Consider the following 19,597-nt stretch of genomic DNA (forward strand, 5'->3'; position numbering starts at 1 on the left):
ATTATAACAACTAAATTTGGAATTATTAATACTACATGCGAGCTACGAGTAAGCCTATTCGAGAATGAAACTAACTAATTGAAGTAGTTTCCGGCAATAACTTTGCATTGTACTACTACCTACCTACTATATCTTTCCTGCATTAACCTAACATTGTATATAGTATGATACCTACTTTATTCTACTATAAAAGATTTAAATGACTAAATTTTGTATTATTCCTACTACACGAGAACCACAAGTAAGAGTATTCGAGTATGGAACCAACTTAGTAGTTTTCAATGTTTGGGATAGCGGTTCCCCTACCAAAAAACCATGTATATAGTATTATACCTACTATATCCAACTATAAAGGATTTAAATGACTAAATTTGGTATTATTCCTACTACACGACTCACGAGAACCACAAGTAAGAGTATTCGAGTATGGAACAGTCTTAGTAGATTTCACTGTTTGGGATAGCGGTTCCCCTACCAAAAACAATGTACATAGTATTATACCTACTATATCCTACTATAAAGAATTTAAATGACTAAATTTGTTATTATTCCTATTACATAAAGTTATAAATCCTACGCGTGATAGATCAGTTTTTATAGGAACAGGTTAAACGGAGGTAATTTATTTTGAATACCAAATAAGCTTCCGCAGTTGGCCGCCAGGATACGACTGGGAAAAATAAACATTCGAAAGTAGCAAAACTACATGCCCTCAACGGAACGGACTTAGCCTAGGCCTGTTCAATCATAGCGCCCAAAAACGGACATCAGTTTTCTCGCGTGTTTTCTCCGCTATTCACGCCATCTCGCGGGTTGCGACGGTAAAACTTGGACCACCATTTCTTCCCTTCAACCATTCGCTCTCCCCCTTCGCCGAAAGTCTATGACTATGATTTATCACCGCCAACTTTCTCATTGTAGTCGGTCGTACATTAATCATTGGACAAACGCTGCTAAAATACAGCAATGCCACCGGCATTCCCCGACCCGCCGTTAGGTGGCGCGCACGCTATACGTTAGCCTCGCCAAAGAGAGAGAGAGGAGAAAAAGAGAGCGAGGAAACATGATCGATCACAGCGCCACTCGCGGACAAAACGCGAATTAAAACGAACTCTAATAACTCCCCCGGTTTTGGCCATTATTATCGGAAAGTGCAATAAACCCCTTGGTGGAATTTGGAGAGTTCAGATTTCTTCCATTACTAATAAATTGGGACGGGGAAGGTAGGCTTAAATATTTCGTCGGGAAAACTAAAATTTGGGCGTATTCGAGTTTCAATACGAGGAATAATTATTTACCCTGTAAGGACTGGCGGCGAATATGAACTGTTGGGTCGGGTCCAGATGAATGTCCGGTAGTATCGGGTTCGGAGGGTCCACCGGAACGTCTTCAAACTCTTCGATGTAAGTGCTCGAAGAAAATAGCAGCTGAAATAATGGAGAATTGGAATGTTGGTAATTAAAACTGCTACTGGTAGGAGCTAGTCGATGGGTTTGATATTTGCAAATTTTGCGTACGCAATTTTCAATCTCAATGTGATTTCAGAAAACGGAAACTAATTTTGATATTTCAGAGCGCATTTTTAGTGTTTATTTGTGGTTATTTATGCTGATTTAGGGGTCATTTTTCTCTAGAGTGTACGGAATTTTTAAGAATGTCGAACCCCTCGGAACTAGTAGGGATACTATAATAACTGTTCTATTAATTTTATAATTATCGTCTGATTTAAATTAAATGTTTTTTAAATAATTAATTTTATCGCCCCTGATTTTTCAATGTATTTATGACAAAGTACCAAAGAGTTTCCATAGCAATTTCAAATTACAGCAGACTAAATTATAAGTAGTAATTAAATTTAATTAAGATTAATTTGAATTTTAGTTTACATTATAGTTGCACGCAAATTAATTATCAATTTGTCATGAAAAAGACGTATAAAATGTTTCAAAATAAAAAATCAGATTTTAATTAAATAAATAAGTTTTTAGATTTGTCATATCAAATTAATTTAATTTTCAATTCAAATTTGAAGTTAGAATGACTTCATTTTATCAAAGCGGTAATATAATCCAATAAAATACGCGTTGTGAAATAGGTCTATTTTTGATCTACGAACGCCTGTAGAAGTGTTCCAGCCGCAGAACACCAAAGTTCAGGGAGAAATCAACTTTCAGTTTGTTAACTTCACCCGATAATAGTAATATTAAGACTGCTCTCCAAAAAATTGGTTTAATAAATCAAAGTTAACGTTTCATAATAAAAATAGATATTGAAATAATCTTTAGTTTAATTTAAAATGCGAAGGCTAAATGCAAAAAAAAACTAAGCACTACAGTATCTTACATAAAATCTTCCAAGACCGATATAGAAATCAAAAAGAAACGATACAACAAATATAGAATATTTCGGAATAATTGAATAGCAAAAGAGTGGTAAGGAATAAAAATGTAATATTCCGGATGTCAAGGGAGAAGAGGAACAGGATAAATAAATAAATAACGAAGAATAACCTTTTTCAATTTGCCGTCGGTAGTGCCGACAAATCCGACCGTATGCTGTCCGGCCGTTGCCATGGTGACGGCGGTCAAGGTGGTATTGTAGAAGGTAATCCCGGCCACTTGGGAGATGGGCACTGACCCATTGATCTTCACCGTCTCGTTGCAGAAATTCAGCACGTTGCCCGTCTTCTGCTCGCAAAAAAAAAGCCAAATCAACATTTTTACCCTAGCTCGTTTCTTTTATTAGTTTATACGAGTTGATACCAAAAATATAAAATATCACATATCAATCTCGGAAACCCCACCTCCTTTATATTTTTATAGCGTTAGGATTTATTTATTGCTCCCCTATGACACCCTGAGGGATAATATTAAAAGATACCTTTTTTTTTGCTGCTCGCGTTACGTAAACTCTATTTCTGGTTGGGTTTATGTGGGATGCTTACCCTAACATTTTATCGTATATAAACTTCGTTTAAGTTTGGCCTCTAACAGCAAACCCACGTAGACAGGAAGAAGTAGCAAAAATAAAAATCAATTTTATGCCCTTTTTTTTAGGCTAGAGAAAAGTTAATTTATTATTGCAGTTTTGACGGTAGTTTTGGACATTTGTGGAATACTTAATTAAGGAGCGTATATGGGATGTAAAAGCCAAAATCTGGGTTGCAGAAAGGCCTTATTATTTTAGTTTTTTAACGTTTTCAGCCACACCTATTTATTTAGTTGACTTTAGGTTTAAATTTACAGAAAATTTCTTAATAGATTGAAAAAACTAATTTTTACATATTTACATAATGTTTGTGTGTAGAAATTTTAAAATAACAATATAATAATAATTTGTCACAGTTTTTTTTTCAATCTAAATTCGCAGACTTTTCCAGGTTTTCCATGGCTATTTCCGGAGATTTTCCCTGACTTATTTTAAGCCAAAAATTGACAATTTTTAAACTTTATTTTTGTAAAGGTTTTCTATTTGCAACCAAAATTAATTTCAATGACTTTTTCCTCACCTTTGTATTAATTTATAAAATTAGTTGACCTTTATTCTAATTTTTAATATTTCCTGACTTTTACCTGACCTTTGTACTAATTGTTAAAATTCCCGGATCTTTTTACTAATTTTTACACTTCCCTGACCTTTTTACTAATTTTTAAAATTCCCTGATTTTTAACCCGTTTTCAAATTCCTTCACTTTCCATTAGTTCTACGTTTACCTGTATGGAAGGTCTTATGGCTAAAATTTACCAGTTAGCTGGAACTAACCGCAAAATATTAGTAAGGCGCCTTTTTGGTCACAAGAAACGCGAAATGACGTTCGCCAGAGGGTCGTACATCATCATTGGACGCTCAGAGAAAGGGGTGTAGCTACACTGTTTTTGCCCATGACAATGACAGAAGGGCTAAATTTGTAACTTTTGGGGAAGAGCTCATCGATTACCCGCTCACTTCATCATTTCCCGCGCGGTCCCTTCCACTGTCAGAAACGTAAGGTGCGCGCTCGGCCCTCAAAGACGACATCTGCTTAAAATATACCACCTCCTTTAAATAATCGGTGTATTTCGGACAAAGCTACCGCCCGAATATCAAACTTAAGATTCTTAGAATTAGAATATCGGTCTTAAGAAGTCGTTGCCCTTTCTTTTGCACCAAGACTGATTTACTATATTGGAAATCTCCACATTTAAAGGGAATATAACCTGCAAAGCAATCTTTATGGAAGACCCCTTCAATTTTTCAAATTTCCCGTACAGTGGCGCCAAACATTTTTCAAGCCAAAGGCAAGAGCGGCCAGAGCTACAAACGTTGGTGTTCCACACCAAATACCTGAGGTTATATTCCCTTTAAAGTTACGGTCACACCAGGCCTTAAAATCCACTTTATAAGTCGGTTTAATTGCCAATTTTGGACCATTGATATTTAAACTATCCAATAACCCAGTTTAAGTCGATTTGAATTACAGTTTTGATCAATAAAATTCGGAGAAATTCGCTACAAAAATTGTTAAGTTAAAAGGAACCACCTATGGACTGCATTGTAAAGGATGATAAAATTGGCGAATAAGTAGATAAGTCCATAATGAAAAGGGATAATAAAGCTAAACCCTAATCAAATTTGAAGAAATTTAAAAACTTACTAATAGCTCGTACCGATAGGTCTTCGAGCAAACAAAAACGCGAAACTCGGACCAAATAGATCTTCGAGTGAAAAATTAAATTAAATAAAATAGCCAGAAATTCCAACGGTAGACCGGTTTCGTCCTATTTGGGACTCGTCAGTACCGTGCGGGAAATCTGGCTAAAAAAATCGGTTTCGAGCAATAGTGTGACTGTGGCTTTAGAATAACTCTCCACGAAAACTGGTTTCAGGCTATAGTGTGACTGTGGCTTTAGAGGAAATTGCAACGAAAACTGGTTTCAAGCTATAGTGTGACTGTGGCTTTAGAATAACTCTCCACGAAAACTGGTTTCAGGCTATAGTGTGACTGTGGCTTTAGAGGAAATCGCCACGAAAACTGGTTCAAGTGATATTATGACTGTGGCTTTAGAAAACTGGTTTCGAGCGATAGTGTGACCATAGAATTAATTTATTAAACTTAAATTTAAATAAATAAAAATAGTAATGAGAAAAGTCGACCTCAAATATTGTAAGCAACCATAGACGAAAAATGAGCATTTTCCCCCAAGTCGATCAAAAAAGTGGCAACCCGTCATTATCGACCCAGAAACGGCGAGAACTCCATCATAAAGTCAAGCCACCAAAACAATTGGGAGTATTTTAGGTATACGGGACAGTATATACCCGCAAACCCGAAAAGAGACCGAGATAAAACAAGAAGAACGTCGCTCACAGGAGGAAAACAGATCACTCACCCCGGGCTCGGGACATTGATTGATGCTACCGGCGATGTAATCCATGTTCCTGGTCAGGACACTGCCGTTGTAGCACAAATGGATGTTCTCGGTGAATCTCTGCTCCACGTCGGTCATCGAATAGACGCAAACGGCCGATTTCCAGCCGGGTCTAGAAGTGTGGTCGCGACTGGTCACGAACACTCCGACCAGAACTTCGGAACCCGGCTCGATCCTCAGGTCCGTGGCCAGGTCGCCGCTAACTTTAGCCAGGCTGGCGTCTTGGAGCAGGCTGTATTCGGTGCCGTCGGGCCCCAAGCACTGCAGGGTGACTTCGGTGTAGGTGTTGTACCTGACGTCGGACAGGCAAACTCGAGCCAGCCGGGAACTGTAACCCCATTCCTCCAAGGCTCTCAAGTGCGTCTTCCTCTGCACGGTGGCGAAATAGACGTAGTCCCCGCTGTAGAAGCCGCGAATGTACTTGACGATGTAGTAGTCCCGAAGGTGGAAACTAATGTCCACCCTGGCGATTGACGAGAACGACTTTTCGATGACCGAAAAGAGTCCGGGCGATTTTAAACTTCGACTGCAAATGGCCGGTATCATGTCCCGGTAGGGTCCCAATCGACTGTTTGTGGTCGCGACGTACAAGACGTGCGTGTGGAACCCGGAATATCGCGACGGCCCGATGAAAGCCACCGTGGAACTGTTCTCGTCGTTGGCCGCCACCGGAACCGCGACCAAGTCCTCGAAGGTGGAAATGTCGCCGAGACGATGTCGTCGGCACGCGCCCTGGTGGACGCTGCCGCAGACGACCAGCATGCGCGACACGGGGTCGATGACTAGAGCCTTGTTGATGTTGTTGGTCGTCAACAGGTCGTGTCCGGTGCAATCCGTGGCCGAACACTGGACGCTGTCCGCGACGGGACCCGTTTGAACCGACGCTTCCATTTCCAGCGAGCTGTTGAATTGGTAGAGCCAGTTGGAGGCGCCGATGTACACCCGCCCGGAGACGGGGTCCACGGCCATGTGCGTGAAGTTGATGCTGTCGTTGACGGTGACGTAGTACGACTGGATGGAGGACGTTTCTGGAACGGTAATCGCGGCGCGACACAGGACGCACGCCCACACTAACAGGGCCAAGGGAGTCAAATACCAGCGACGCGTTGGTCGATGACGCCAATTGACGTCCGCCGCGTTACTTTGTTGATGTCTTTGATTGTTGGTCGTCTTTCGCGATTGTTCTCGCTGGTTCGCGGACCAGCCTAACGTTGCGGAGGACATGCTTGCTTGTTTCGTTGACTCGCGGTCGATGCCTCGGGTTTTAGGTGTACTGACCAGTCATGATTTGCTTTTTACGTCTCGCTATTCAAATAAGTTTCTGCGAAAATAAACAGAATACGAAAGTTATTTAGTATAGTGTTGTAAGTCGGAAAATTTTCCGGAAAATGACGGAGGCCTTTTTCCGGAAAATTTTCCGAATTTTTCCGAAAAAAATTAAAAAGTTTTCATTCCATGATTAGTCTAATATTGTTTTCAAATTTAAATAAAGCGGAATTTCCGCCTCATTTTTTCGAATCTAAAAGTAAAACTAAACCTCTAGACTAGTTTAAACCGATTAACAATGTAACACTATTAATGTTTGGTAGTATATAGTCATATAAATTGAATTTTGTATCCATGGTTAAAAATTGATAATAAAATTAAAATGACACAACTGATACTTCATGGCTTTAAAACATTATTTTAATGTTATAAACGTTATGTTTACTGTTATTAGACATTTTATATCGATAAAAAGTAAAAAACATTAAAAATTATTAAAAAGTAATTTATGTTTCAATTTTTTATTTTTCCGATTTGCGGAAAATTTTCTGGAAATTTTCCCACATTTTATTTTTTTATTTAGTATAATAATAATAATAAGCCGTATTGCAACAGGCCTTAGGCCCTTTAAACAGTGATAACAGGGCTCCCACCAAAATCTGAAAAAAAAAAAAAAATAGGGAAATAGGGGATTTTTCAGGCTAGAAATAGGAAACAAATTTTGAAAAGTACGAACCAAATAGGGACCATTTTAATAAAAAAATTAAATCTTAATTTAAACTTTAATATTTACAAAAATGACTTTTAAAATAGGATATTTCTAAAATTTACTTTTAATTTGTAAAAATATTTTATCACAAAAAGGACCTATCTTTACTTAAAATTATATAGGCTCATTATGAATTTTATCGAATATTAGCCGAGCTCGTGACGCCACGTAATGTAGTAAATTATAGCTATAAACGTGAATCGATACAATTCTGGTCCAATATTATTAGTCGATGGTACTTTTCACCAAATTTACTAGAAATAGGGTAATTTAGGTCCCAAATTCCAATTTTAAGGTGGTTTAGGGACCTCGAAAAAAATATGGGCTTTTAGGCATTTTAGGGACCTGGTGGGAGCCCTGTGATACAGGAGAATTTAAACCGCCTGAGTGGGTTGTGGCTAGCCCCATCACAGATAACCACTAACGGCCCGAAACTAACTATTATTTTAAAACCTTAGCCAGAAAGAACGAAAAAACTTGCTAACTGAACGCAGGAGATTTTCACCCAGTACCACAAGGTGCTAACCACTACGCCACCGTGCCAATTCAATTCCCAAATATATTTTAAGTAAACGTAATCTAACACGTTCGAATGTCAATAGTGAAATATACAATTTCATTAATTTTCTATTTGTATTTGTTTATTTAAACGAAACATTGGAGCGTGTATACACGAACCTTTAATTGAATTGGTTTTATCAAAAAGGTATTGAGCTGAACGGATAATATGTATACAGCAGCCTAAAAAACGACGCCCCCTTGACCTTTCCTCGCGATATCTTTAACCCTTTTCTATAGCTATACCCACAATTCTTAAGTGCAATTTATCACGTCAAAAGACGAAGATGGAAATTAGATTTTATTTGACTCGATTCTCTCATCATTTTCATAAGGAAAACGCCCTCCGATTCTGAGCGCTATTTCGATAACTTCGATTCATTTACTTCTGGTACCACGTAATGCGGGTAAACAAGGTATCTATTCTAGGCGTAAAGTTATCGCTAAGTAAATTTAGATTGTAGCCGTCGGCTTCTTTGAACGATATAAATATTTGTCCTATTTAAATTAATTTTCAAAACAAATCCCTTATGAAAATTGTAGATCGAAACTTCATTCCAAATTTATATCACAAATTGAGAAAATAAAAATTCGACTTTGATCGAAAATTACATTCCAAAATGTGTCATATTTGATTCAATTACAATATACGAAATTCTATTTTATTCCGATTTTATTAAAATTACTTGACGTAAACAAAGGCTTGTTGCGGAGTCATACAGCAAAATTAAGTGATTTAAGTGACTAACTATTTTTGAAATAGTGACTGAAAAGTGAGGTTAACGGTAATCAGGAATCCATACCGCTACTTGGAATGATTATCGCGGCAGATTTTCTTCTCGATGTTGCTGACAGTGTTTTTGACGTCACAATGTTAACTTAACAAACAACAACGTGAGAGGGTAGCGCGCGCAGAGGGGATTTTTTATTTCGTAGGCGGGGCCAAAGCCGTCTGAGTGATCTTACCAAACGCGATACGCCAGGATAAGCATTCCAAGTAGAGGTATGGATTCCTGCGGTAATAGTGAGTGTAAGGAGCTGTTAGTTCGCGTGGCATGAAGGGCTTTCCACCACCCTCCTACACCATATAAACCGGCCACCTGATTAAAAGGCATTAAAAGTCGCTAGATGACTTGGGCCTAAGGATATTAGCCTAGCCTAGCTGACTAAAAAAGTAGCAAAGCCAAGGTTCTAAAAGTTTAAAAAATGCTTTGCCGTTCGAAAATATACAAGCAGACGAATTTAAATGGTTTTTCCTAGAGCAGCTGCAGAGCCAAAATAAACCAGCTACCGAATTAGTAACTGCCGGGATTGTTAAAAATATAATTTATTGTCCACTAAATCCCACGGAGTTCATTTCATTTTTTTTTAAATAGTTTAGAAGATATTTTTTAAAGACGAATAATATTAATAACACCTAAATCCTAAGAGAATTATAAAGAGTGACTAATTTTTGAAAAAGTTACTTTTAATGACATAATTTAAAAAAGTGATTTTAAGTGAGAAAAGTAACTCAGCCACAGAACTGGATCTAGTGCTCGGCATTCGATTAATTTTTATCCATGAACAAAATACGCTCGGTGATATTTAAATAATATTTATTTAAATAACCAATAGTTGAATAAAAATTGTAAAATGTTTAAATAATCGAAAGTGAATAGGCCTATTATTTAAATAAAACAAACAATTATTTAAATAAATGCCACTTTTATTCAAATAAATGCTTGGTTGCGTAAAAAAACATAATTAAATAAGTTAAAATGATATTATTTTTACCAAAGTTTTTTAAATAAATCGGAAAATTTGTGGATAGTGAATAAACAATTCCGAGCACTTGTTGGATCCGGACATTTTCGTCTAACATTGATAAATATGGCAAAGGAATCTTATTTACGAAACCGCAGACCTTTGACATCAAGAAACGGGTAAAAAACCACTTTCCTCCACCCCAAAACAGTCGCGTCCACCACGACACCATTCCAAACCCGAGACAACATTGTACATTCCATCCTAGACGCGCTTATTTAAAGCGAAGAAACGCTCGAAAAGCTAGGCGTGGACGAGCAAATCGGAGATAAAAAAAAACACAGAGTGGATCGGAATCGCGAAGGGGAAAAAATAACTCGGTGTCCGCGTTGGTCACCGGAGGTCAGGGCAAAGACCCGCCCGAGGGGTCGGTCGCCAAATGGCCCTTCGCAGTCCGGGTCTCCATCACGTCACGCAACATTCTGACCCGAGAGAGGGAGCGGAAAACGTTCTCTTTTATTTACAACCTTCCGGCTATGTCTAGCTTGGATATTCCGCGTAATATCTTAGAAGCCAAAGAGAAGGAAAAAAAAACGTATTTTTTCGCTATCCAGTGTCCAGCGATCCAAAGGGAAGCTGCCGCCCCCAGGCCACCCGAGACACGACTGTCTATACGCGGCCGACCTCGGGAACATCACTGAGAGGAAAAAAGAATGAAGGATACAAACATCAAGTCAGGCGCGATAATCATCGCGGAACTACTTTTCAATGATTCCTCCGGGTTGACCCCACCTTCAACCCTCTGTGACACCGAAAACGGGATACGTTCACATTTGAAAAGAAAAAGATTTTTCGTTCTGTCATTTCTGTGGGCTGATTAGATGGATTATCTGTAATCGAACATTTTTAGTTTGGGAAGTTGCAAAATTTAATTTGTAAATTTTATAAGTACTTTTTGAATATGTCTTCGTAGCATCTAGGAGCAACAAACACAAGGAGAACGCAGCTAGCCTTTAAACACGCTAACGAAGGGTTGTGTACGAATTTCATTGGACGAGCGTCACGAGCCTTTACGCTGAACGTTTTACGGGCGAGGGGGAAGACAATTTCAAAATTATCCCCTTCCGACGGCAGCAGGCGCTAAAGCGCTAACCAATGAAAAATGTACACAAGAATATCCACGACTTTTGACGGGTTGCGTTCTCCTTGTGTGGGGTGCTGTGTTTGTTGCTCCTAGGTAGCATTAAGAATTAAATCATATAGGGTGTTCCGAAAGGATATCCAAGTAGTAGTAGTAGTAGTAGTAGTTGTATGGGGTGAGTTGAGAAGTATGCCTGTTTTTCCCCCATTTTCCTACGATGAGTTAAAAGAGCGCCAGAGAGCTTCAAAGTATGACCTACTAGCCCCTGGAAGTAGGTTGTAACAAGCGCAAAACCAAGCAGCAGGGCCTTTAAATACTATTTAAGTTTACTTTTTTACGCCGGCTACCTCTATTTATTTACAAAGTCCTTTATTACCTATCACACGAACCCAAACCTTAATGTTCGCGTTTAAATAATGTAGTTTAGCCTAGCAGTAAGAATTAAATAATGTAGTTTAGCCTAGCAGTAAGAATTAAATAATGTAGTTTAGCCTAGCAGTAAGAATTAAATAATATAGTTTAGCCTAGCAGTAAGAATTAAATAATATAGTTTAGCCTAGCAGTAAGAATTATATAATATAGTTAAAATACGCGAAAAAGTAGATTAGTCCATAATTAAAAGGGATAATATAGCTAAATCCTAAACAAATTTGAAGAAATTAAAAAACTTACTACTAACTCGTACCCAATAGGTCTTCGAGCAAAAAACGCGAAACTCGGATCAAATAGATCTTCGAGTAATAAACTAAATTAAAATTAAATTAAATAGCCAGAAATTCCAACGGTAGACCGGTTTCGTTCTATTTGGAACTCATCAGTACCGTGCGGGAAATCTGGCTGGCGACTGTCAAATCTAAAGGAGAAACTAAGCCTAAACATTTAAAATTTCAAAACGCGTTGCATATAGCAACGGAAAGCCGAAAAGGGGGGAGAGTGGTGGAGAATAGAATATACGATAAGTTAAGTTAGAAGAAACCACCTATGGACTGTGAGAAGGATGATAAAATACGCGAAAAAGTAGAGTTAGTAGTAAGGTTTTTAATTTCTACAAATTTGTTTAGGATTTAGCTATATTATGCCTTTTAATTATGGACTAATCTACTTTTTCGCGTATTTTATCATCCTTCTCACAGTCCATAGGTGGTTTCTTCTAACTTAACTTATCGTATATTCTATTCTCCACCACTCTCCCCCCTTTTCGGCTTTCCGTTGCTATATGCAACGCGTTTTGAAATTTTAAATGTTTAGGCTTAGTTTCTCCTTTAGATTTGACAGTCGCCAGCCAGATTTCCCGCACGGTACTGATGAGTTCCAAATAGAACGAAACCGGTCTACCGTTGGAATTTCTGGCTATTTTATTTAATTTTAATTTAGTTTATTACTCGAAGATCTATTTGATCCGAGTTTCGCGTTTTTTGCTCGAAGACCTATTGGGTACGAGTTAGTAGTAAGTTTTTTAATTTCTTCAAATTTGTTTAGGATTTAGCTATATTATCCCTTTTAATTATGGACTAATCTACTTTTTCGCGTATTTTATCATCCTTCTCACAGTCCATAGGTGGTTTCTTATAATATAGTTAAGCCTAGCAGTAAGAATTAAATAATATAGTTTAGCCTAGCAGTAAGAATTAAATAAAGTAGTTTAGCCTAGCAGTAAGAATTAAATACTGTAGTTTAGCCTAGCAGTAAGAATTAAATACTGTAGTTTAGCCTAGCAGTAAGAATTAAATACTGTAGTTTAGCCTAGCAGTAAGAATTAAATAATATAGTTTAGCCTAGCAGTAAGAATTAATTCAGGCTTAAACTAATTAATACATTTTTGCCCGCGCGAAACACACTTTGTATTCCTCTACTTTTGGTAGAATCAATTTTTAAGATGAACTATAAGGGTTGTTGGAATACGTTTTCGCTTATGACGTAGCTTAAAGACTAAGGACGTTTTGTCGTCACTGAATTTTTTCAAGCAATCGCGAAACACACTTTCTCTTATCCCTCTATCGGGAAAAATTCGAGTGACCATGTTTAAACAGTAGTAGACGTAAATATAACTCCCGTTTTTCAAACATGGCCGTTTTTTGTGATATCTTCGCACATGCGCAGAGTGAGTTACGCATTTTATAGTCGGAAATGGAATTGGAGGAACTGTGCTGTACGTTTTAGGAAAGTTGAAACGTCCCTGTAGTAATTACTCCAATTAAGAATACAGGACACCAACACTCACGTGCCAAAGGTCGTCTGCTTTTTCGATTTTACGTTTTGTCATTATGCATTCTTGGGTTATAGTTAAAACTTTGAACGTGAAAAACCAGTTTCTAGCATTACAACTATATAACGAAACGATCTCGCCACAACAAAAGTTCAGAGCTACACGATATAAAATGAGCGAAATCTAAAACGAAAAAACGATTTGGTGTAACGCGTAGAACGCCACCTAGGAAACACCACGGCAGACAAAAAGCATCGGCAAAAGTTCCCGATGGACAACAAAATGACAGATTCCATCAGAATGAAACCAAAATATTCTTTGAGGTGGTTCGCGAGATTGGGTTGAGATAAATGCGAACGTGACTGGCAAGCATACTTTAAAGGCGACCAGCCTGAAGCAAAATACACTGAACTGAAGAAAAGATAAAGACAGGAAACAAAAATAAGCTAAAGTAAATCGTGCGACTAGAATTTTCGCGGATGAAAAAGAGAAATAAGCCCGTATCACACACCTAAGCTTGAAAGTATAACGGCGCTAAATGGACCAGCACGTCCCCATCGAAGATCGGGTTAGGTTCACGTACCCCCCCCCCCCCGCTAAGAATATTACGGTTGATATGACATTAGAGATGACACTCGGAGCCCCCTCCCCGTCCAAAGAAATCGCTACTTTTATTGTTCATACCGACCCTTTATCGAATTCCAAAATAAAATACAGTTAGTCTATTTTAAGCTCTTTCATCTATTGACTTTGTTTGGCGCCATAATGTGCACGCGAGCATTTTGTTAGAAAATAAACATGTCTTGTAACACTGGTACTGTGGATATTTGTTAGTAGAGACAGTTGTATACAGAGTGTTTGAAAAGGTTATGCAAAAATGTTAAGGAGTTGTAGGGGGTGAGTTGTGAAGTATGCCTGTTTCTTCCCCGTTTTCCTACGATGAGTTAGAAGAGCGCCAGAGAGCTTCAAAGTGTGGCCTACTAGCCCCTGAAAGTAGGCTGCAACCAGCGTAAAACCAAGCAGCAGGGAAATGCGAACATTAAGGTTTGGCTTCGTGTGATAGGTTAAGAAGGACTTAATAAACAAAACGAGGTAACCAGCGTAAAACAGTAAACTTAAACAGTATTTAAAGTCCCTGCTGCTTGCTTCCAACTCTCTTTTAACCCTTCGTAGGAATAAAGAAAAAAACAAGCATACTACTCAACTCACCCACTACAACCCCTTAAAGTATTCGCACAATCTTTTACAACAATCTGTATATCCATGGCGCCTAATTATAGAAAATACCATACATCCTATTGCGCTATTTTGCAATCGGAGGTCGGTAAGTCTAGATTTGGTACATAGCTGAGGTAACGAATGTGAGTACGGTAGTTTTCAAACTATAGCCAAATTGTAAATGGAGTTATTACAAACATAAGTAACAAATCTCTCGTTCACCGAATACAATGGTTTGTTTAAAAAAATTAACATTTAAATGAGTTTCGTCAAATAGTGTTAATTAATGAAGACAATAACACATCTCTTCACAGGGTATATATTTTTATTTCAACTTAATATCAGCCAAATTAAAATATTTTGGGCAGCGAAATATTTTCCAAGCTTTAATTTAGGCCAATTTGATTTTCGATCAGTCATTTATTTTTCCCAAACTAAACATTTATCGCCATCTATGTTTCTAAGTTGGACTTAATAAAATACTTTTAATCACTTAATGTGGAAAATATAAAATTAAACTAGAATTAAGTTTTTTTGAATTTTATTATCGTATTATTTTAGTCTCTATTTCTAAATAAGAGCATAATTTTTGCGAGCAAACGGCGGAAAGACAACTCAGGCGGGCAGTCTGTGAAAATATTTGTTTTCGTTCTATGTGGAAAATATAGCATTAAACTTAAATTTAACGAAGATTTTTAAATAATTTTATCGTATTATTTCAGTCTGTACTCCTAAATTATGGCATAATTTCGCGCGCAAAGAAACGTAGAGCCCACTCAGGCGGGCAGTCTGGCAAAACATTCGATTTCGAGATCCAAAAAAGGGGAACTAACAACACTAGAAACTAGTTAACTCTAGTTCCTCTAGGGTGTTTCAAAAGTTGATGCAAAAATGTTAAGGAGTTGTAGGGAGTGAGTTGAGAAATATGCCTGTTTTTTCCCCATTTTCCTACGATGAGTTAAAAAAGCGCCAGAGAGCTTCAAAGTGTGGCCTACTAGCCCCTGGAAGTAGGCTGCAACAAGTCCGTGAGAAGGGGTTGCGCCGGTTCGGGTACCTTTCCTGGTAGAGACGTTGAGCGGCCAAAGCAATGCCATCCGCTCGTCCATACACGAAATGAATATCCGCCGGTTCTTCCGAAGTGAACGCCATTGTTGCAGTTTGAAAGTGATGAGATGGAACTCGCGGTCCATCACGACTTTAAATACTGTTTCAGTTTACTTTACCTCGATTTGTTCACAAAGACCTTTTTTACGAACCCAAACCTTATTGTTCGCATTTCCCTGCTGCTTGGTTTTGCGCTTGTTGCAGCCTACTTCAAGCTTTAACCAGTTAGATAGCTCTATAGCCTGTTAAAAACTAAAATTTATGGTGAAAAAGCGCAGAAAAAGTATTAAGTGGTTAATTTTTAATAAAATAAAGAAATTTCGGGAAATTGAAAAGCGCGCGTCCGCCGCGACACCTGGTGAGAAGTCGGGGAGACAGAAAAACATCGTAAAAGCGCGCGCTGCTGAAGACGCGAAAGATTTGTTTCGCACGCGCGGCGCGTTCCAGTTATACGAGACCTAAGCCTAAATTGAGCGATTTTAAAAGTTAGGATAGTTCACAAATCGCTGGCGATACGCCTTAAGATGGCGGCGAAAATTCAAACCCAAATACTTGGCGTTATTTTGCGTTTCAACATTTTAGGCCAAAAACAATTTTTTCAAGACAAAATAAGGTAAGTGTAAGTATATTGAACGTCTTGTTGATCTTTTGATACGCAAATGAGGCGATATTTGGAAAAGCTTGGCCGTTCCCCTTTAAAGTTTTTGCATAAACTTTTTAAACACCCTGTATAATTATGTCTATCGGCAAATGACGCTCTTTGGAATAGAAATAATGTGATTCTTTTGCTAGTTGAAGGTGAGGTTCAGGTTGTGGATTAAGTCATTTCTTATCTAAACTTACTTCTTTCACTGGGGATTAGTTAGTATTCAGACAGGGCGAGGTATTCGATGAGGCAGGGGGATAACCCCGGATCAAAAGAAAACTCTATACAAGCTGCCGGTAAATCTCGTTATAGAAAGTTCCCCCATTTCATTGGTGGTCATCATCTTCACGTTGAATAAGGGCCGCAAAACAGGGTCTCTTTAATATCAGCCGCCCGACCAGAAGCCCCGTTCGAGCTGCTCTCATTTTTCAACGGTTCATAACGCGTCGCCGTTAAAACAAAACCACGTATCTTTTCGGTGGCCTTTTTGAGAAAAATGGATTTTTAATTTTGCAGGGACTTGTGAAATCGCGTGCAGGGGCCCCACTCAAATCTTCAATTTTTTTATAGGAAAAATAGGATTATATTTCTAAAAATATAGGATTTTATTGGACTATTTTTACAAAATTATAGGTTTTTATACGACTATATATGCTATTTAATTTACTAACTTTATGCATTTAAAAACCAAATCTATATTTAGATAAATAAATCTTTGATTTTCACTTAAAAATAGAATCTATTTAACCATTTTATCACAAAAATATACTAGTAGCTAACCATGTTAACAATAACAAAAGTATAGACTAGAATGACTTGGTATAGGAATTTATCCTATAGCTAAATCTAGCAATTTAACTGAGTGGTTGGATTTGAAATGGGCAAAATATCCAAATTATAGGATCTTATAGGACTTTTGGGGGATTTTGCTAAAATTTTATAGGACATTTTTGAAAATATAGGATTTTATAGGAATTATAGGACACGCAAGTTAATTTTATAGTTAAATAATTTCGTTTCAATATTGAATTTATGAGGATTTTAATTTAAAAATATTTTGCTAAAGGTTAAGTTTTAGAGATACGTGATTTTACGTCATGAAGTGAGATAGGAGCTGACAATAAGCGAGATACGTGCTTTTGCGCGAGATGCGTTGTGAATATCAAAGATACGTTTAAATGTTTTCTCGATTTAAAAAAGAAATTCAATTGCAACCTATTAATGTTTTTAATGTTATATACGTAAATTGGGGTGTAGAATATAAATATGTCAATTTTTACAAAACCACGTATCTCAAGTTACGTGGTTTTGTTTTAACATCGTTTCGTAACAGTCCGAAAGCGACCTGATACCGGGGTCACGGCTGATAATAAAACCGCCACCAGGGGTCAAACTTTAAGGGTCAACTTCCCACTGTTATTAATTCGAAATGGAAGATGCGAGGGCAGTTCACCGCGTGTGGGGGGGTGCTAATGAGAATTCGGGGGCAATATTCCCCCTCCAAAAGATGGATGTCTTTTCATAAGGAATCCCTACCCCGACCCGACCCCAGAAAACCCCATTTTGCGGCCGTAATGACCCCCGACATTAAAGATTTCTATCTGGCCCTAAACCTCGTTCGGAAATGAGAGCAGCCCACCTCAAGTTATTATGTTCTTAACAAAGGTATTCGTTGGCCCTTATTAAGAAATTTGTCATTGGTGGTCTGCTCGCTCCAACAGCTTATTGAGGAATTCTATCACGAGTAGTTCATCATTTTAGTTGAGGTTAATTTGACTATTAGGTCTAGGTTGTTTAGCGTTGTCAAACCTTTCTCGTTAGCCATGATCTTCAACCTAAGTAGCTAACACTAACAAATTATTGACTTTGAAACTTGTTCGTATAACTGTCAATTCTGTAAGTTTCTAGAATTAAATGGTGCATCGAAAATTATATCAAAAATTACAATCAAAGATTTGTTATATTTGCAGGGCTCGGCGTTCGGATAGAAAATTTTCCGTTCATTTCTTTTTTATCCATATCCGAAAATTATCCGAATAAAAACTAATTTGTTGCATCGTGAATTAGACGTGAATAATATCCATAAATGAACAGTTAATCGAATTTTTTATGATTAATTGAAGTTTTGGCGGTTAATTTATCCGTTTCCCCGAGCGCTACATAGTTGATGCAATTACAATATAAGAAATTCTATTTTATTCCGATTTGAATAAAAAATATTTGATGAAAAAAGTAAGTAAGTAATATTGGATTAAAACATTTTCGTAAGGATTTCATCATCGTTAATTTATTTTGAATTTGTATTTTGAAATGCACCATAGCAAAGTTGTATTTGAACTGAGGGGTCTGACATTCGTAAAAGTCCGGTGCACTCTAGAGAAAAAAGATTTTAGAAATCTTGAAATCCATTTGAAAATCCCGAAATCTGGGAGAAAATCGGTTCCAAAATCTTGAAATCCACAAAAAAAAAACCAAATCAACGCGAAAATCGTGCTTTGAAATCTTAAAATCAGTATCTGATTTCTGAAATAATGGATTTGAGGTTCAAAATCCCGTAAGCAAAATTTGCAAATGCCAGACCCCTCGCTTTGAACCGATATGATACATATTTCTATGTTAATTACCACAAGCGAAATCTGATAAATAATTAGGAATTTATTTGAACGGAATTATATCAAAATCGATAAAGTTTTTAATTGTCACCAAATCGGACTCAGCTTTAATCATTTTGGACAGATAAATATAAAAATATGATAAACTCAATGCAGCTCTTTCCAAATTTTATTGAAAATAAGGTACTTCAGTGACGAAATGCCTGATGGGTGCCATGACAGAAGTACACGTACAAGTTCCCTAGTACATGCTAAGCCTCTCTCTCCGGTTTTCGATTTCGCTTCGCTTGTAGCTAAAATATACAGGGTGTCCACTCAAAAACAAAAAATGATAAATAACTGAAAAACGTTTTTTTTTAAATTTCAAATTTCTATGGAACATTCCTCGTGCAGAGGGACATTTACTATTGTAAAATTGAATGACCTTTAACCATGTCTTCAAGGACATTCAAAAACCATCTCGAGAACCGTGGGGTTAACGGCTTTGGTTCTAATTAGACAGTTGTTGCTCGCCATATTATTAGTTCAAATAATTTTGATTTGACCAAATTTGAACAACCAGAAGCCGATAAATTGAAGGTTAATGAATTCAGTGTTTGATAATAAAATAGCCTGATTAGTTTTAATGTGACTAAATCTATTAAATACTGGATACAACGGTTCAATTATGCCACCGTCGGCTACGATACATGATTGAGCTCGTTTAACGACGGAGTTCATAGTGTTGTTCAACATTTCAATCGAAATGTCACTAATCAGATTATTTTATTATCAAACACTGAATTCATTAACCTTAATTTTCTCGGCTTCTGGTTGGTCAAATTTGGTCAAATCAAAGTTATTTGAACTAATAATATGGCGAGCAACAACTAAATCCGTAAACCCCACGGTTCTCGAGATGATTTGGGTACAATTTCATTCGT

The 19,597-nt window shown here is 37.4% G+C and overlaps 1 protein-coding gene across 1 annotated transcript in view; it reads right to left on the reverse strand.

Annotated features, from left to right (window-relative positions):
* Positions 1-6,663, reverse strand: part of LOC149961155 (plexin-B-like) — a 30,616-nt gene extending 23,953 nt beyond the window's left edge. The window contains exons 1-3 of the mRNA XM_090175124.1: positions 5,370-6,663; positions 2,511-2,687; positions 1,299-1,427 (exon numbers count right to left, since the gene is read on the reverse strand). Coding sequence (XP_090031250.1) covers positions 1,299-1,427; positions 2,511-2,687; positions 5,370-6,632 — 1,569 coding nt within the window. The 5' untranslated portion in view covers positions 6,633-6,663. The remainder of the gene's footprint in view (positions 1-1,298; positions 1,428-2,510; positions 2,688-5,369) is intronic.
* Between the last annotated feature and the right edge of the window lie 12,934 nt (positions 6,664-19,597).

Source organism: Leiobunum rupestre, chromosome 1 (assembly GCF_980474605.1).
Source record: "Leiobunum rupestre chromosome 1, qqLeiRupe1.1.hap1, whole genome shotgun sequence".
NCBI lineage: Eukaryota > Metazoa > Arthropoda > Arachnida > Opiliones > Sclerosomatidae > Leiobunum > Leiobunum rupestre.